General features: G+C 55.2%; 1 protein-coding gene across 4 annotated transcripts; it reads right to left on the minus strand.

Moving 5' to 3' along the window:
- Window positions 1-442: 442 nt before the first annotated feature.
- Window positions 443-17,434, minus strand: NECTIN4 (nectin cell adhesion molecule 4). 4 transcript variants are annotated; one of them, XM_058539618.1, is made up of 9 exons: window positions 17,101-17,434; window positions 8,127-8,486; window positions 6,404-6,694; window positions 5,304-5,424; window positions 4,185-4,333; window positions 3,784-3,940; window positions 3,279-3,354; window positions 2,824-2,898; window positions 443-2,483 (listed from the first exon to the last, which is right to left on the minus strand). In XM_058539618.1, exons 1-9 carry the CDS (start codon window positions 17,174-17,176, stop codon window positions 2,259-2,261), a joined length of 1,530 nt encoding a protein of 509 aa, XP_058395601.1. In that variant the 5' UTR covers window positions 17,177-17,434; the 3' UTR covers window positions 443-2,258. The 4 variants fall into 4 exon arrangements, with proteins under 4 accessions (XP_058395601.1, XP_058395599.1, XP_058395603.1 ...); XM_058539616.1 differs by having other exon boundaries at window positions 3,784-3,943; XM_058539620.1 differs by lacking the exon at window positions 2,824-2,898.
- Between the last annotated feature and the right edge of the window lie 720 nt (window positions 17,435-18,154).

The following is an 18,154-nucleotide window of genomic DNA, read 5'->3' on the forward strand; positions in this document are numbered from 1 at the left end:
CCAAAATCTCAGTCAAGTCACATTACTTTGCTGAGCCTCAGTTTCCACACATGTGAAAATGAAGGGAGTGGTTAGATGATCTTTAAATTTTTCCAACTCTAACATTCTGTGGAACTCATTTGAGTTTTAGCTTGTCTATAAAAACTGTGCCCTGCTGTCCACCTCCCAGGCCTGTTGTGGGGAGACCCCAACACAGTACGGGATTTACAACACGGCAAACTAAGGCACTGCCTATCCTGGAAGGGGCTCTTAGCTCCACAGTCCTACCCGGAGACGCTCAGAGACAGTTGAAGCTCGTGGAGGCCACTTCTTCCCCCTCTCCCTCCGGGCCACAGGCATCCTGACTCCTCTACTTGGGACCACAGGGAGGATGGCGCTGAGACAGAGAACATAGGAGTTCAGGGCTCACACGGTTCAGGAGGCAAGACAGAAACCAGACAGAACAGGTTTTATCTGTTTATTTAAAAACAGAATATCATTTTATGTACAAATATGCACATATTTACACAGATGTACATACTAGGACCCCAGATCTTTGGGTTCCAAATCCAGAGTCCTGGGCTGGCTGGGGAATGGGGCATGGGCGTCTCTCCTTTGGTTCAGAAATCCAGCAGATTTCAGGCCACACAGGGTTTGGGTGCTAAATGTAGGTATTTAGGCTGAGTGTGTTTGGGTGGCCTGACAAAAATGGACCTTACCTAACCCCAGTCCCCACCCAGAGAAAATGCCAGAAGAGCCCAACTTAGTGATCCCAAGACTCCTGGGGGAAAGGAGACATTCTTGCCCCCAGTAGCTCTTTCAGCTCACCTGCTTGGTGTGTAATCACTACCCTCTCTCCCCTACCCCACAACTGAACCAGGAGCCCCTGACACTAAGCCCCAGGAACCCCCCAAGGGACCACAAACAACTGTGGATACAAGTAAGAAAAGAGATGAGGGGAGGGGAAGAGCTGAAGAGCCACGAGGGCCAAGGACCCTACCCTGTCCTCCCGTAGCCGCTAACCGCAGGGCTCAGGTCACTAATTCAGACTCCACCAGCCCCAGGCTCCCTCCTAAGAGGCTGCCTAGATTAATATGCCTTAGAAGGAGCACCTTTCAGAGGCTGGCCCAGTGGCATAGTGGTTAAGTTCACACACTCTGTTTTGGCAGCCTGGGGTTCGCGGGTTCGGATCCTGGGCACAGACCCATGCACGGCTCATCAAGTCATGCTGTAGCAGGCGCCCCACATATAAAAAGTAGAGGAAGATGGGCACGGATGTTAGCCCGGGGCCAATCTTCCTCAGCAAAAAGAGGAGGATTGGCAACAGATGTTAGCTCAGGGCTAGTATTCTTCACCAAAAAAAAAAAAAAAGAAGAAGAAGAAGAAGGAGCACCTTTCAGAACCACAGGAATTAACCCCCTGGGGTGGGGTCGAGCAAGGTCTAGCTTTGCTGAATTCCTGTATAGTCTAGCCTCATTTCAAGCAATCCTAGTAATAACGAACATCCAGATAAATCAAAAGTTTGTTAAAAAGTCTTTTCTCTTATTAAAGAGTTTGGTGTAGTATTCCTTAAAGAAGCTCCCCTGGGAGGGTTTACTTACAGAAAATATGTACATGCAGCAGGCCCAGAGGCCACCAGAGGGCAGAGGGCTTCTTCTGTAACAGTTGGAGCCTCTGGCCGACCCCTAGGCCAGCTGCTTCACACTTGCCCCAACAGCTCCCAAGTGGTGGGAGCCCGGCTCCCCCACTCAGGAGGCCAGATTCCAGCTCCAGCTACGCCCGCACGCCTGGCCCTGGCCCCCAGTCTCCACCTCTCGCCTCCAACCTCTGCATCATTAATACTGCTCTGGGGTCTGAGGAAAACACCTGCATTTACAGGCAAAGGCCACACAGCCACACAACACACAAACCAAACCCCAACGGCGTTTCCCACGCAGCCACGGGAATCCTGTGACACACACACCATGGTTCACTTGGACTCTTACATGACAACACGATGCACACCATGGGCACAGTCACCCCTCCACGCACACACTGTCAGTGAACACTCACGCAAGCACAAATGCACACACAGTGACCTGCACACACGGTGGGAGGGACTCACCCAGTGGAGCCCTCCCGTCGTTGAACAGAAGGGTTGGAGGAAAAGGTCGAGCAGTCAGTGGGGTAGGGAGCATCTTCCTCAAGAAACGGGGTGTTTAGGGAGGCCCCCAAGATGAGCTGAAATTTCCCCTTGTCAGCAGAAGGAGCCAGGCTTAGGGGAGGGAGGCAGGCCTGGGTCAGACCAGGTGTCCCCGCCCATTGATGTAGATGCCATTGCCCGTGGGCTTGGCCCGCAGAGTCCCATTCTCCTGAACAAAATGGTTCATGGCCTGTTTGATGCCTTCATCCCGATCTTCCTCCTCCTCTGCCCGCCCGGAGCCAGGAGACAGCAGTTCAGTCTGAGTTTCAATCTCCCTCACCGTGGTCAGCGTGGAGTAACTGCGGCCCTCTGGCTCTTCACTCTGGAAACCAAGGGCAGAGACCAGTCAGGAACCAAGGCAGGGCAGCCAGACACAAGGGGGGCTGGTTAGGGCACGGTGGGGTCAGAGGTCAGGCACAGCAGGGGTTAGGGTTTGTCTCAGAGGCATAGGGGCTCAGAGATGGGGGCGGGGAGGAAGGACTGTTAGGCATGGGGAAGGGGAGACACGAGAACAAAGGCATAGCAGAGGTGTGAGGCTGGGCCGTGTGAGCCAGGGCTGAGGCGAGAGGGACTGGTGAGGGGGCTGCTGACGCACCACATCTGGGACCAGGAGAGGGGCCTGAGGAGAGTGGTGGGGACACCGGTGGGGCCGGGGGCCTCACCATCACAGAGCAGCTACTGTTGTCCTTGAGACTATCAGGGTGGCCCTCGGCTCTCAGCCCTACACTCTCCTCCGGCTGCGGGGCCCGGACATGGAGGAGGAGTCAGAACAAGGCTCAGTCTCCTCCCCTCAGCCTCTTCACCTCTGTCCTCCAGCAGCCTCTTCCCTAATCACCTTTCCCCCAGCCCAACAGGTCCATCCTCTCCTCATTCCCCCACCCCCACCCTAATCCCATCCTGGAATCAGTGCTGATAGTGGCTTCCCAGAGCAGCCCCCAGGCCAGTGCTGAGGGGAGCCTTTCCGAGGACCCCAGCAGACCCGAAGTGTCCACACCCCCCCAACTCTGACCCCAGCCCAGCCCTAGCTATGAGTCAGCAGCCAGACCTGGTGCAGGGCTGTGCTCCTGGTCTGCACGGGGGCCCTGGCCCCATGAAGGCAGCCAACCTTGGCACACACCTGGTTCCTGGAGTCAGCATGGTGAGAATGCAGCCTCCGGATGGAGTTCTCCCTGGTCAGGGTCAGCTCCTCCTCACTGGGAAAGACACCCCCTTGTCAGGAGCTGAGGGTAGTGGTGGCCTCCCAAGGTGAACCTAGCCTGGCCCAGCCTCTGTGAGATGGGGCTGGAAGGTGTGGGTGCTGTGCCGTCCCTGCAGTGTGAGTGAGTGGCTGCAGGTGGCGGTGTGGCTATAGAGCATGTGTGTGTGCCGAGTGTGTGAACTTGGTGACACCCAGGCATATGGATCTGACCTTCACTCCGGCAGTATGGTTCCCCTCCTTCAGCAGCGGTCCAAGCCCCAAACTCCTTCTCACCTCCCGAAAGACTCTGCCCACCTCTGGTCCATAAGCTCCCCAGATGTCCGGCCACCCAGTCTCCTCTCGCTCCTGGGTCCTGGCCCACCTCCTGCGTGCCTCCTCTGTGTTCCCAGCTTACCTCTACCTGCCCGGAGCAGCCAGTACTCACTATTTCTGGGTCATCTGCTGGGCCTTGCGTCGATGGTATCGGGACATGAGCACCACCACCACCACCAGAAGGCAAAACAGGAGCGCAGCGATCACCCCCACCACCACCACGGAGGCCGACACCAGGTCCACCTGCTTCCCTGGGGCATCCTGAGGGTCTGCTGAGACAGGTCACTGTCTGAGGTGGATGCCCAGATCCCTGACCCCTGCTAGACCCCACAGCCCCCCGGCCCAGTGTCCTCACAGAACACATCTAAAACCACCCCCTCAGCAGGACCCTCTGCAAAATACATGCAGTCCCCGCCTCTAATAAACACTCTCCCAATTCACTGTCTCTGTCTTGCTTCCTGCTGCCCCCACCAGGCCCTTGGCTCACGTCCCTGTCCCTGTCCCGGTGCTTACCAAGAACATTCACAGTGACCTGAGAATCCCTCGAGGAGAGCTCATTGCTGACGTGGCAGACATAGACGCCACTGTGCTCAGGGGTCAGCGGAGGAAAGCCCAGAGTGTCCCCTTCCACTCGTACCCCACTGGGCAGAGGCCCGTCCAGCCTGGAGGACAGGGAAGCTGATGGGTGCCGGCTGGGGAGGGCTGAGGCTGCCACCACCCGACGTGCCCAGGCAGCTTTCCATCTCCCTCCCCATGACGTCACCCAGAGCCACAGGCTGTTCCCACGGTGCCCCTCCCTCCCCTAGGCAGGTCTAGGCAGTGGCCCCTTCTCCCTACCACCCAGCTTGACCCGGACACCCCACACACACACCCGGGGAAGACCCACACGCGTGCCATCCCACATGCTCCCACAGGCATCACGTCATCCGGCACTGGGTACCAGGTACACACGGCATAAAGTCCACACAACAGGACGCTCCATTCCTATCTGGGCTCAGATGTCCTTGGAAAATGTGACTGCATGCCCTGACACCCCTGATATTATGGCAGGGCACACGCACAGAGCCCCAGGCACAGGGCCACATGCAAAGCTCATCTGCTCACATGTGAGAACATGCCTGTCATGGGCTCACACGCATGTGCGCCTGATCCCTCCCTGATTCTCTGGACATCTCAGACCCTGGAAAAAAGCCAAGGACTCCTTGAGGGAACTGGTGGAGGCGGGTGGGTGCTTCCGAGGTGCTGGCAACGCTGCAGTGGTTATAGGAGTGTTGGTTTAACAACAGTTATAGTCAGCTGTATCCTTTTGTCTTGTCCACTTTAGGCACTTACATAAATATATAAAATATTAATATTTAAATACTATATTATATTTCATAATTTAAAAGTTAGGGAAAAAAAGCCATGGACTTATTAGCTTATTCCCTACCAATGACCATGTGTTGTAGACTCTGTGGTGTAAACCAAGAAGAATATGTGGTGACCGTGCATATTCTTGTATTGGTCTGAACAGGTGCCCCAATTTATGCAGGGTTCAGAATACACTGTCCCAGCCCATAATGAGTACATGCTGGCCCTAGAGGGAAGGACGTTGGCCCCAAGCTAGGCCCTCCCCCAGGCCCAGGCCCTTACCGTGTCCAGTTGTATGACGGCGGAGGCTGCCCTTCACTCAGGCACTTGAGCATAGCTCCTTCCCTGCCAACCTGCCACAGCTTTTGGTCCTCAAAGCCCCTCACAGAGGCCTCAGCCAGGACTGGAATGGAAGGTGGGAGGAGAAAGAATGAAAATGATGCCTTTGATCATGTTGTTCCTCGAAGGGCCCCCAGCCATGCCCCACCCTGCCTGAAATAGCCTCCCTCTGCCCTTCTCCATCCTACTCATCTGCTGCCAAGCCTAGCCCAGCCCCACCTTGCTGACAGCTCGCTCCCCTCTCTAAACTCAGAGAGTCCTTATTGGTTTACCTGTGCAATGAGCCTACAAGTCTCTCAGTGTAGCGATGTGTCACACTTTTTCTGAATCCCCTGTGGTCCTAGCATAGTGCTACTCACAGAACAGGTGCTCAGTAAATGCTCCCGGATTCTTCGAAGGCTTAATAATCCTACTACTTGATTCACTTCTTTAACAAACATTTGTTGAGGACCCACTTTGTGCCAAATGCTGGGTTAGTATGAACAGAAGACAGTCCTATCCCCCCAGAGGCTCCAAGTCTAATGCTGGGAAAACAGTATCTACTGTTTACTGAGCACCTTCTATGCACTAAACACTGTGCCTGATGCTTTGCATTAGTGGTTTCTAATTCCCATCAGAATCCTGGAAAGCTGGTATAATTATATTCATTCTGAAGACAATGAAGCCTAATGATATTGACTAACAGCTGGTAAATAGCAGAAGTAGGGCTTGTCCCAAGTCTATCTGTCTCCAAATCCTAAACCGTATATTTTACTAACTGCTTTCAATTCCATGTTTATATTTAATTCTCCCAACAACCCTGTGAAGTAGGACAATCTCCATTGTAAAGAGGAGGACACTGAAGGTCAGAGAGGTCTAAGTGATTTTCCAAGGTCATCTTGGATAGGCTCCAAGTCTTCCGTCTTTGGACTAGTGCGCTCTCAGCCACACAAAGTGGCCTCCAGGACCTGGGCTGGCCAGCCAGTGTAGCTCACGGTCTCTCGGTATCTCACCAATCCTCTCAGAGCCCATGGGGGCTCCCTACCCAAGATCCAAGTACTCACAGGCCACTTGGAGGATGTGGGTGATCCTTTGGTCCTGGAGCAGGCCAGGGTGGGACACCACGCAGGTAAGTGGCTGCCCGTTCATGCTGCGGCTCGGCACCAGATGGAACTCTGAAGTGACAGCAGCTGAGCGGGAGTGTGTAAAGGAGCGGCTGGACGTCGTGCCTTTGACCTCTGTGTCCCAGGTCACGTTGGGGGCCGGGCTGCCTTCTGCTGTACAGGAGGCTGCCAGTGTCAGGCCCTGGCCCTCTTCTAGTGCTGGACCAGGATTCAGTGAGGGCAGGGGAGGCACTGCAGATGGGGGGAGGCGGAGGTCACAGTCTGCACAGCCCCTGTCAGGAGGCCCCACCCTGTCTCAGTTCAGTCTTGCACAGATGCAAAATTTCAGGCCCCTTTTTCTTCTCTTATTTCACCAACAAAGACACCAAATGAGTGGTAGAATTTCAGCTGATTTTATACCTTTCTCCATTGTTTGATTTCTTTACGATGAGCATGGGTCATTTTTTAATAAAAACAATGAAGTAATTAAAAAACTAACCAGATATCTATATAATAACAATAGCCACCATTTATTAAGCACTTACTATGTGCCAAGTACTATGCTAAACACTTTACAAACGTTATCTCATTTAATCCTGTCAACAAACCAGTGAGGTACTTACTATTATCCCTATTTTACAGCTAAAGAAACTGAAGCTCAGGGAGGTTAAATGATTTGTCTTAGATGATTAGCCATTAGGTGATGAAGCCCAGATTCACACTCAGGTTTTTCTACTCTGAGGCTGGTGTTACTAACTGCCATGTGGATAAAGGGAAAATATAAAGGCCTTTATTTTTATCTTTATAACATTAACAACCCAAGCACAGAATGGAAAAGAGAGAATGGAAAGACCATGGGTGCCCACAGTACAAAGTGGTGTTTTAAAATGTGATTGAGGTCTCCAACCACATTTACTGAAGGTCCAGATCAAGGAAGGTATTAGCCCCACTGGTCAGGCATGGCTACACTGGTCATACCTGGGCCTGCGTGTCCACATCTAGGCCCCACACTTTAAGACCGTGGAGGCCAGCATGGCGAGGGGGGCTTTAAATGAGTGTCTTCAGTAAAACTGTTGCAGAAACCAAGTTCAGCTAGGAGAAGAGATTTCAGTGGGGCCTGACAAGGTCCCCAGCTCTTTGAAAGACTGTTGTGGGACAGTTACTGTAGACTGGAGTCATGTAGGAGGGCCTTATGCATGAGTTGGGTGGGATCAGGAGAGGGAAAGATCCAGAAAGGCATGCCAGGTGAAGACCAAAGTGGGCACACGCTGGGGTGGTGGTGGAGAGGCTGGCTGGTTCAGGAAACAGAGAGGACAGGTCACAGCCAAGAGACGATAAGCCTGTGCCATATTGCTGCAGAGGGCAAAAGTAACCGAGAGGGAGATTTCAGGTCAACGGAAGAAGAACTTCCAAATAAATGGATTTTTCCTCAAGGCTGACCAAGCTGTATCAGCTGTTGGGGTCAACTGGAGATAATTTCTGGCTAGGGTGGGAGGATGGGCTGGATGAGGCTTGCTCATCCCTACAGGATCTCACCTCTTATTCCTCTTCTGTCTCTGCCCCATCCATCTCTGCACGCCCCCGCCTCCGGCTTCCGCCCTCCGACACCCAGGGCCTGAGGTCCTGGTGCCCCTGCACACACACAGCACCCCGTCCCCTCACCGTCCACAGCTGGCCCACTTACCCAGCACGCGGAGGCGGAGCCGCACCTGGAAGCTGCCGGCAGGGAAGGTGCTGACACGGCACTCGTACTCGCCCTCGTCGGCCTGCACAGCGTTGCGCAGGAGCACTGCGCCATCCAAGGGGTCCCGTGGGGGCGGCGGCTGTTCCACGCGGCCCTCGTAGGCCGAGCCAACGTGCAACCCGTATTTGGAGTTCAGTAGTGCCAGCTCCCGGGCGCCCTCGCCCGCATCCACCCGAGCCCATGCCACCTGCCCCACCTGCTCATCGGGGTCCCCTCGGTAGAAGCAGGGCAGCTTTGCGTCCTGGCCTAGCACCACGGTCACCAGGTCCGAGGTCTCCAGCTCGCCCGCCAGGCACCGGCCTGCAGGGGGCAGACAGGAGCAGCCAGGATTAGGGGCGCTGCCAGAGCAAGGGGAACATTTATTCATAATGATAATGACAGCAAAGGCAGCCGGAACTTCTGGAGGATTTTATGCTTGCAAAGCACGTTCAGCACTTTACCTCATTAGATCCACAAAACGTTCCCAAGAGGTAGGCATTATTATCGCCATTTAACAGATGAGGAAACTGAGACCCAAAGAGAGGAAGTGACTTTCCGAAGGCCACACAGAAGATGCATGGAAGAGTCACACCTTCTCCCAGCGCAGCATCGTATCCTGAGCAATTGCAAGGTGGGCGGCTATCATAGGAGGAGAGTCCCAGCCTCTGCCCTCAGGGAGCTCACAGTCCTCTCAGGGAAATGGGTTTTATGTGCACAAAAACAGGGGAAGCCACAGACAAACTTTCACAGAAGGCTCAACCTACCCAGAGGGTAAAAGTGAATGCTTTCAGGAAGTGTGGCCAGGAGCCAAGGCAAGGGTTCAGAACAGCTGGTGTCTGGGGTGGGGCACGTAGTGTGGGAAGGGTCCATCTCAGTAGGCCCCTCAAAACATTCTTTTCATGGCTTGAAGATGAGAGACCTGGATTCCCAGAGAGAAGAAGGTATTCTATGTGGGAGGAACGGCATGAACCAAGGCTAGAGGCAGGAATGAGCAAGTCACTGAAGAGAGAAAGGCCCCAGGTCAGAGGCCCAGAGAGATGAGGTCAGGACAGACACACAGCGACAGGGTCAGAGAGGTGAGCCAGAATCAGAGGACCAGAGACGGGGACCAGCGACAAAGGGCAGGTGTTTTGTGCATTGACAAGGAACGGTATGAAGCACTCAGGGGTATCTATTATGTAACCTTATCTGCAAAGAAGGATCCATTTCCTGCCCTCATGGAACTCGGGATCTGTTTAGGAGGAAGAGATACATATGGCAACAGATACGGAAACATGTGTGATGGTTTCTTGTTTAGTGCTCAGTGGTGTGTTGCAGGCCAGTTGTGGGATGGGACAGTCACTGTGGACCCGAGTTATGTAGGAGGGCCTCATGCATGAGTTGGGTAGGATCAGGAGGAGGAGAGACCCGAAAAGGGAGTCCAGGTGAGGGACCAATATGGGCCAACCCCAAGGGGGCAGAGAGGCTGGCTGGTTCACAGGGCGCAGCTAAGCCAGGGGGTGTGTGTTGAGCAGGAGTGGAACAGGGTTGGGACCAAATCACCCGGGACCTACCACACCAGGCAAAGGAAATCAGAGCTGGTCAAGAGGAAATGGGGAGTCACCAAAGTGTGAGGCCAGTGGTGATGCATCCTCCGACTAGAAAGTAGGAAGACTGAAGACAAGAGACTCACTAGGAACCTGCAGCTGCCGCCCTGCGTGGTGCTGCCGAGGCAGGAAGGAGAGGACAGTCCCTGGGAGAAACTTGTCAGGATTTGGCCACTGACCAGAAAGAGAGATAAGAGAAGGAAAGACTCAAAGACAGCTCCTAGGTTCCTAGAATGAATAACTTATGAGCGATGCAGGGCCTGGGGAAACTCAGGGCTGGGAAGAAATAAATTTGGAGTTGTGGAACAAACCATGTGAAATATAGGGCTGGGGGCAGGATGAAGGCTCTCTGGGATACACGAGCTCCTTGCCTTGGAACGTATATCTAGCAACTCCCAAAAGTTCACAGCCCCTGCCTCTAGTCAGCACTTCACACACCTACTGTGTCCCTCACCTTGCTCACGCTGTGCCCTTGCCTGGAATGCCCTCAGCCCCGTGTCTGGGAGCTCCTACTCATCGCTGTCTGGATAACTCCTACTCATCCTTGACGATTCCGCTTAGACATCACTTCCTCCTGGAGTCCTCCCTCCTCCCCGCCACACCTCAGGCAGGGTTAGGTGCCCTTCCTCTCTTCTCTCCTAGCACCCTGCTTTTACCCCATCATAGCACTTGCTCCCATAGGTTGTATTTGCTATTTTCTTGTCTGCCTCTCCCAGCAGGCTGAGCTCCTCAAGAGTAGAAACTGGGTCTCACATCACATATGGAAACATGGTTTCTGATTTAGTGCTCAGTGGCATGTGGTCTGCAACCCTGGCACATAATTGGTGCTCAATTAATGTTTATTGACTGACTGAATGAATGAATGAGTGGGTGAATGAATGAATGAGACATGGGCAGAAGAAGGAAGGGGTGGAACGAGGAAGAATGAGCAGTCTCTGGTTGGGCTGGGTAGGGATGGGTTGGCATGACAACCTTGGGGTGGAGGCAGGATAGGTGGGCTATCTGGGTTGGCTGCCAAAGGGAGCACCTCTGGACTGGACATAGGGAGAAAGAAGGTGATGGAGAGGGGCAGGCATGGAGGGAGAAAGTGAAGCCCCACTAGAGTGGACCAGAGGGTTCCAGTGAGGCAGGGCATGAGGCAGAGGAAGGGGGTCCTGTGGCCCTGCTAGCACGGGCAGAGGGAGGGAGGATGCTGTTGGGAGCTGGGAGGGCCCAATCAGGACGGGACAGACTTGCAGGGCCAGATACCAGGGCCCTGACCTGCCTAAGCTGGTGTTGGTCCCACCCAGCCCAGCCTGGGAGTCCAGCTAGCCACCGCACCCCTCCCAGGCACCTCCTTCCAGCCCTGAAGGAAGCAGGGCTGCCAAGGAAGGGCTAGAGGTGGGCCTGAGATAGGGGTTTCCTGGTACGTTTTCTGCTTCCAACACTGGTGTCTGTGCAGGCCACAGAGATCCTAAGCCCTGCTCCATTGGGACACTCAAACCCTTCTAAAGGCTATTTCTGGGACAGTGTCAGATGGCATATTTTCCATCCCCATCCCTACACTTGCCAACCATCTGCCCCCTCCCCACCACTAATCACCCACATTTTCCCCAAAATATACCCTCTTAGGGCATGATAGGCATAGGGCACCCAGCACAGGACTGAGTCCCAATCCTCCATGGCCTACCTGTAAGTCCCAGATCCCCACAACCAAGTGACAAGCCCAAGCTTTGCAGGACGAGGAACCCAGTGAAACAGGAAAGTCCCTTCTGGAGCTCCCCCACAGTCGCCATTGTCCTAAATCCATTATTTAATAGTGGGAGCAACTCAGCTTGGGGCAACACCCTCCTCCAGTTCACACATACACACACACACATACAGGCTGCAAGACAAGGAAAAGAAAAGGAGAACTTGGGCCCTAGAATCCCTATCTTGGACTACAGGGACCCAGAAGCCCAGACTCCACCAGGGCAGGCCAGGACTGCCTCCTGCTTCTCTCCCCCACCCAGTGCCCGCCTGGTGTCAGCATGATGATGTCACCAGAGCAAAGGAGACACACCGCCTGCCTAGTGAGGTCACCCTGCGGGCATGTAGTGGCCAGGCCAGGCCAAGCCCACGGACCCTTCTGCTGCAAATTGTTTGCTGAGGCTGGTGGACTCTGCTGCTCCCGCCCTCCTCCCTGGAGCACCAGGACGCTGGTCAGGAGCCTTGGTGATTCAGCCCCTGCTGCACAGCAGCAGGCCTAGCCACAGCCGCCACCAGCCACCACCTTGCGCAAGGGAGAGAACAGGCCCAACTGGCCAGACGGGATCCCTGCCCTTGGCCTCCCCCACCCCTGGCCAGGCCCCCACGGGCCTCTTTGGGGCCCTGCCCTCTGTGTACCCCGCCCACTCCCAGACAGGCCCTCCATTCCTGGCTTGGGCTGGCTGCCTGCCCCCACCCTGTGCCTGGGTCCCAACTTTCCTCTATATGTGAGGCCTGGCCTCTGATCAGGAGGGGAAACTGAGGCTGGCAGCTGCAGATAACAGCATGTCTGGGGAAGGAGGCTTTTCTTTATGAGGGGCCTTTCTCCGTCAGCATCCCCTGCTAGTACATATAGGGGTACACGTAGGGGTCCCAGAGGTGGGTCTGTGAGGAGGAGGAAAGGAGTAGGTGTGAGTCTTTTGTGTCTGAATGTGTATCTTTGGGCGAGGGCCTGGCTCAGTGCTGGTTCACGTGCATGTGAGGCTGTCTCCTTGCATGAACTTGGTGTTCTGCACATGTATGTGTTTATGCCTTTTCTTCAGGAGAGCGTATGTACTTGTCTGCATCCAGAGAGAAGAGCTATGGAGTAGTGTGTGTGTAAACGTGTGTGCACACCCCATTCCATGTGCCTCTCACGCATCTGTACGTGTGGCGTGCATTCCTTTCCTGTGGAACTCTGCACACATAGTAAATATTTTGATGTCAGTTTCTCTTGGCTTCCGCGTGTCTGTCTGTCTCAGCTGCCCTTGGTCAGCGGTGTGTGGCTCTGTGCCTTTGCTTCTGCGTCTGGAGTGTCGCCCAGGCAGCCCTCCCCGCCTCACCCTGAGACTGGAGGGCAGATTCATCTCAGGTGGAGGTACCCAAAGATGAGGTCACTGTTCCTCCGGGTGATGGGAAATTGCCATCAAGGCCTCCCCAACAGAACAAAACAAGAACTCTCTACCCTTGCTCCTCAGGTTCCTACCAGAAGGACTCCCACCCCGCTCACTCCCTCAGCCACCCCCCTGGGCCCCCAGCACCTCTGGCCCCCCAAGGAGGCCTTTCCCTGGGAATCTCTGTCAGGCCTGGCTGCTGCCACCACCAGAAAAACCAGCTCTAGCTCCAGGCCTGGGGTAAGGGTTGTCTAGTGTGGGTTTGGTGGGAAGGGGGGGATCCTGCCTGGAGCTAAGGGGAGGGGTCCTGTCTAGGGTCTCATTCTCCTTTGTTAACTCTTGCCTCCCCTCACCCCACAGCAGCAGCCTCCTCCAGACAGCTGGAATATGCGGATGAGTTTGGGATAAGAAAGGACCTGGGAGGGGAGCCCTGAAACCCATGCATTCAGGACAAGTGACATAAATACCCCAGCAAGCCCTTTTCCTTCCACCCTTCCCCCCATAACCTTGGCCTTGGAGTGCCAAGGCACTTTGAAAACCAGGAGATTCTCCCTCCGCCTTCATCCACCTCCCTCATTTACCCCCCATTGTCCTAAGCCCCCCAGCTTAGCGAGAGCTTCCCAACCCGGGCAAAGCGCCCACCCACAGATTAGTGTCTAGGGGGGTGGGCACACCAGTCACAAAGGGAGATGAGAACAATGGGGGAGGACAGGCCTTGAGGCAGCCCCAGCTCTGGCCCAGACACAGCTCCCAGCACAGATAAGTCCCCTAAACCCCCCGGAGCCAGAGTCTGAGCCCGGCTGAGTCACCACAACAGCCACACTGTGGGTGGGAGACCCAGAATTCAGCTTCTCCCAAACTCCTGAGATCCTAGCCCCCACCCCCACCCCAAATCCTACCAGCTAACCCCCGTCAAGTGCGGCCAGCTCTGCCCCACCCCAAATCACAGCCTCAACTCAGCTCTCAGGCCACACCAGTTTTAAAGGCAAGGAATGAGGGATGAGGGGGGATGCTGGCCAGAAAACTATGGGAAAAGCTCCTGAGGCCAGAGGCTCTCTGTCCTAGTGGAAGAGTGATCCCAACCACCTCCACAGCCCTCCTCTGGGAGGCTTGGTGGCTGGCCCCCAGTTCTGAACTTGACTTTTGCATTTTAGATTCTGTTCCCAGATCCAGCCCCTAGGCTTCTCTAGTCCCTTCCGTCCTGACTCAGCTCCCCACCCCGCTCCCATCCCTTCTCTCTGCCTAGACTTCGGTCAGCACAGGGGCAAGTTTTGGAGGCCAGAAAGCCTAGGCCTTCTCTCCTCACCAGGCTTGCTCCCCACAGTGGCTGGCCCCCCTTCACTTTGCCTGGAAGACCCCAGGATCCTGAGGCTGTAGTCTTGACGCTGGGGCCGTGGACCCTGCTGTGATTCCTCACTGCCATCACTGTGGCTGGGGTCCCCTTAGCCTAGCCCACTGAAACACTAGGGTGGGACCAAGGTCACTGTGGCCACAGGGCTTCCATGGGATTCTCCTACCTCTCCCCACCTTGGGCGGGGAACTAGCCTCCCTTTCTGGCTTTCCTGGGTTTGGTAGGTCCTAGAGGAAAGGGACTGCCCCCCTCTGTAAATAGGAGGAGAAAAGCAGGGATGGGGCCCCTCCCTTTCTAGGAAACTAACCTCAGAGGAAAGTTGATCCTAACCCTCAGAGGACAGACCTCAGAATTCAGAGAACCCCTCACCCTGTGGTCCTACAGGGCCCAGCTGGGCCCAGACAAAGAGCTAGGAACCAGGATGCTATTGGAGGGGTGTCTGTAGATTTGGGCCCATCAGCCCCAGGGCAGCAGACGGGGGAGGGAAAAGGGAGGGGACCTCACCCGGAAACTCATCCCATTAAAGAGAGACAAAGAGCTGTGGTGTCAAGGCGCCTCCCAAGCCTGGGCTCCTCTCCCTGTCAGGGGTGGGGCAGGGCCCTGCGGCTCAGAGCTCTAATGGCCCAGGAGTTGGGGGGGCACTAATTTGCAGCAGGGCAGCGGCAGAAGGCAGTATCCAGGGAAAAGTTACCCTTGGTCCCCACTGAGAGATGGGGCCAAGACCTTTCCCCTCCTCCTATCACCCCCCTTGGACTGACCGCCTCTTCCAGCACCTGGCAGCCCCCCTTTAGTCAGGGGCTGGACAACCACACAGCCACAGAATTTCAGAGAAGGAAAGCTTGTAGACATCATCTGGTCCTACCTCTTGGTCTACTGAAGTCTAGTTCCTTAGTTGCCCAAGGTCACCTAGCAAATTAATAGCAGAAATGGGGCCAGAACCCAAGACTCCTGACTTTCCAGTCCAAGGCATTTTCAGAGACAAGAAACACTCCAGCTTCCTGGGGGCCACTGAGGAGATGCCTACACACAGAGGAACCAGAATGGGGGTAGCAGTGGAGGCAGGCCCATCTGATCCTCAGGCTGGGAGCCTGGGGCTGAGTTCCAGCCCTCAGAGCCCCTAGCGCTGTGCAGGTTATAGCAGCAGCCGCAGCAGAGCAGTGGCTCACTGGGCACCAGCTTCCTGGGGCAATCTTGGAGCCAGGTTGCCTCCCACGCCATAGCACCTGTCCATCAGGCATTGGGCAATGTCGGGGTGAAGCCTTAACTGGAAGGGGTCTCTTGTCTCCTTCCCTGGGCTTCTCTTAGAAAGAACAGCTTTGTTTTGTGGAAGAAGAAGGCAGGGACCATGTCTTGTTCATCACTGCATCTCCAGCATCTAGTGCCCTAGCTGTACCCAATGTGCACTCAGATGTACTATCCTTTAATGAACTAGGATTCAGAAGACCAAGACACGAACCCCGGTGTGTCTAACACTGAGTAATCTTGAGATCTCACTTGCCTATCTATGTCTCTCGGTTTTCCCATCTGTAAAATGAGGGAGTTGGAGCGGTGATCTCTTTGATCCTTCCAAGTCCTGAGACATCATGGCTCCATTCTTTAGGTGTGGGTAGATCCTACAGGAAAGTGACTGCAGATTTCCCTGGCCCAGCAACCAGGCCCCACCCTCTTGGCCTCAGCAAGTGAGAAGGGTTGTCTGGAAGATGGGAATTAAGATGGGGTTGGGGAGGACCGGGGAATGGCAGGGGTTAGAGCTTACTGTCCTGTGATTGGATGCTGGGCCAACGACCCTTCCATTATAAGATCAGAGAGAGAGCAGCCCCCACCTGACCATACACCTAGGCCTGCTCTCCTCCTGATAGCTTCAGCTGGGGATGTAGTGGGGGGAAATCACTGCTGGGCCCTGCTGGACAACAGAGGCTGCCTTGCTCCTGCTCCTGGGACTGGGAATCAAACTGTCCTGTCCAGATAGGGCCCTGTCTTTCCATGGAGAAAGATTTTCCAGTTACTCATTACCCTGGAAACAGCCTATGGGATCTCACTGTGGTCTCATTGTGTACAAACACGCTTACACACACAAACACACACACACACACACATTCTGTCCCCCACTCTGAAGATGATAAATTCCTATCATTTATATCTGCTACATATACATTAGACAGGAATAATATAAGGCATCTAGTTGAGAAAATGGGGGAACAGGTGATAAACAAAAGGGGACCACACCCTATCTAGAAGGTACCCTACCCTAGACCCACTCATCTAAGTAACCACCTTTCTTCCCACTCACGCCTAATAGTGCACCCAGCAAAGAGAGAGGCCAGAGTGAGAGGGGCTTCCAGCTCCCCGACAGCCCCCAACAGGTACTCCAGTCCTGGTACTCCAAGACATCACGGAGGGAGGAGAAGGAGACAGAAATACTGTGTCCACTCTCTGGGCACCAGGCTTCCTACACCCTGATGACTGCTGAAACCAGCTCAGCTCTGAGTCAGCCCCAGCTGCAGTCAGCAGTTCTGGAGCCCGGGGGTAAGTGAAGGATCCTCCGGGAAACCCTGGGGTGAAAGGGTCCCCACCAGTTCCACTTCCCTGCCCACCTGCACTGGGTCATCATATCTCTTCCCCCAGAGGCAGCTCCAGCCCAGGCAAGGCTCTGGCAGATGTAGTCAGGGGCCCCAGACATAGTGACCTGGCCTGGGGCTGGAAGGGGACACGAAGGGAAGAGCTACACTGGCTCTTCTGGGGGCAATGCTGGCAGCTGGGAGGGGGAGAGAGAGATTGGTTCCTCAGTCCAGACTCAAAGGAAAGAGAATATGTATATGTGCATGTGTGTGTGTATGTGTTTGTGTCCGTGCCCGCTTGGGCTCAGAAGTAAGGGTCCTGATGGTTCAGGCCAGTCCTACCTGTAAATGATGCCAGGAGCAGCAGCAGCAGCCAGGCCTCAGGCCCCCACATTTCGGCTCCCAGGGACAGGGGCATTGGTCGAAAGGCAGAGCTGCCCAGTGTTTCTGAAGTTCCACCAAGTTCTCCCTGGGAGCCGGCTCTAGAGCTGGATAGGGCACCGACCCAGAAGGCAGGAAGTCAGAGTCCTCAGGCACCGACGCACCTGCCTGTCCCGCTGGGGTCTCCACTAGGGGACCCGGCCCTGTTCTGCCCACTCAGCTGTAGCTACCCCCAAGACGCTGTGATTGGGAGCTCCGAGCTCCCCCAGAGCTGCTTCCCACGCCGTGACCAACAACGACGGCAGAAACCTGGGAACCTGCTCAGCAGGTCAGAACAGGTGCGTCTCCGGGGGCTGGGCCTGGCACGGAGACTCAGCAGCCACCGCCCCCACGGCCTGGGCTGGCTAATGGGCGCCAGGGAGGGAGGGAAGGAGGGAAGGACCTGGTGGGGTGGGATCTCGTCATCAGCTCCAGGCTTTACCTGGCAGTGTGTGGAAGGGGCTGTTAAGGGAGAGGCAAGGTGGGAGGGGTGGGGGGGGGCAGGGTAAGAGAAGGCCCATGGTGGCTCAAAGAGGGAGGCACCAGGCCAGGAGGAACAGGGGCAAGGCCCTTGCGGGTGGAAAGGAACCCAAGCATCCCACACCCCAGACAGCCTTGCTGCCTCCCCAAGGCCTTGCCAAGTTCCCCAATCTCCCGGAGGGGCTCATCTTTGGAACCACAGAATCAGAGAAGGCCAGAACTGAAAACAGTGCTGGCCCATACACCTCATCCTTCAGATGAGAAGACAGAGGCTCAGAGAGCGGAAGGGGCTTACTGGAGGACACACAGCTTAGGTAGTATCACGGTTTGCTCAGACACGTCTATCCCTGAGGCAGGGAGCTAGTTCAAAAACCCCTGAGAAGGAGCTTAAGTGACCCCATGGACCTCACTCCTATATAGGAGAAGCCAAGGGACTGACCAAGGAATCAGGCCTACAGATCCCTGGCCTCCCTAGCAGGGCCCTCTCTCAGCATCA

The sequence above is a fragment of the Diceros bicornis genome, chromosome 4 (assembly GCF_020826845.1).
Source record: "Diceros bicornis minor isolate mBicDic1 chromosome 4, mDicBic1.mat.cur, whole genome shotgun sequence".
In the NCBI taxonomy this organism is placed as follows: Eukaryota; Metazoa; Chordata; class Mammalia; order Perissodactyla; family Rhinocerotidae; genus Diceros; species Diceros bicornis.

What these genes read in the sequence shown, in the direction of transcription:
- NECTIN4 (XM_058539616.1), bottom strand. Translation starts at nt 17,176, where the DNA reads ATGCCCCTGTCCCTGGGAGCCGAAATGTGGGGGCCTGAGGCCTGGCTG. An exon ending in CCACATCCTCCAAGTGGCCT is followed by an intron (nt 5,425 to 6,403) that starts GTGAGTACTTGG and finishes CTTCCATTCCAG; the next exon opens with TCCTGGCTGAGGCCTCTGTG. An exon ending in ACAGTAGCTGCTCTGTGATG is followed by an intron (nt 2,484 to 2,823) that starts GTGAGGCCCCCG and finishes CTTGGTTTCCAG; the next exon opens with AGTGAAGAGCCAGAGGGCCG.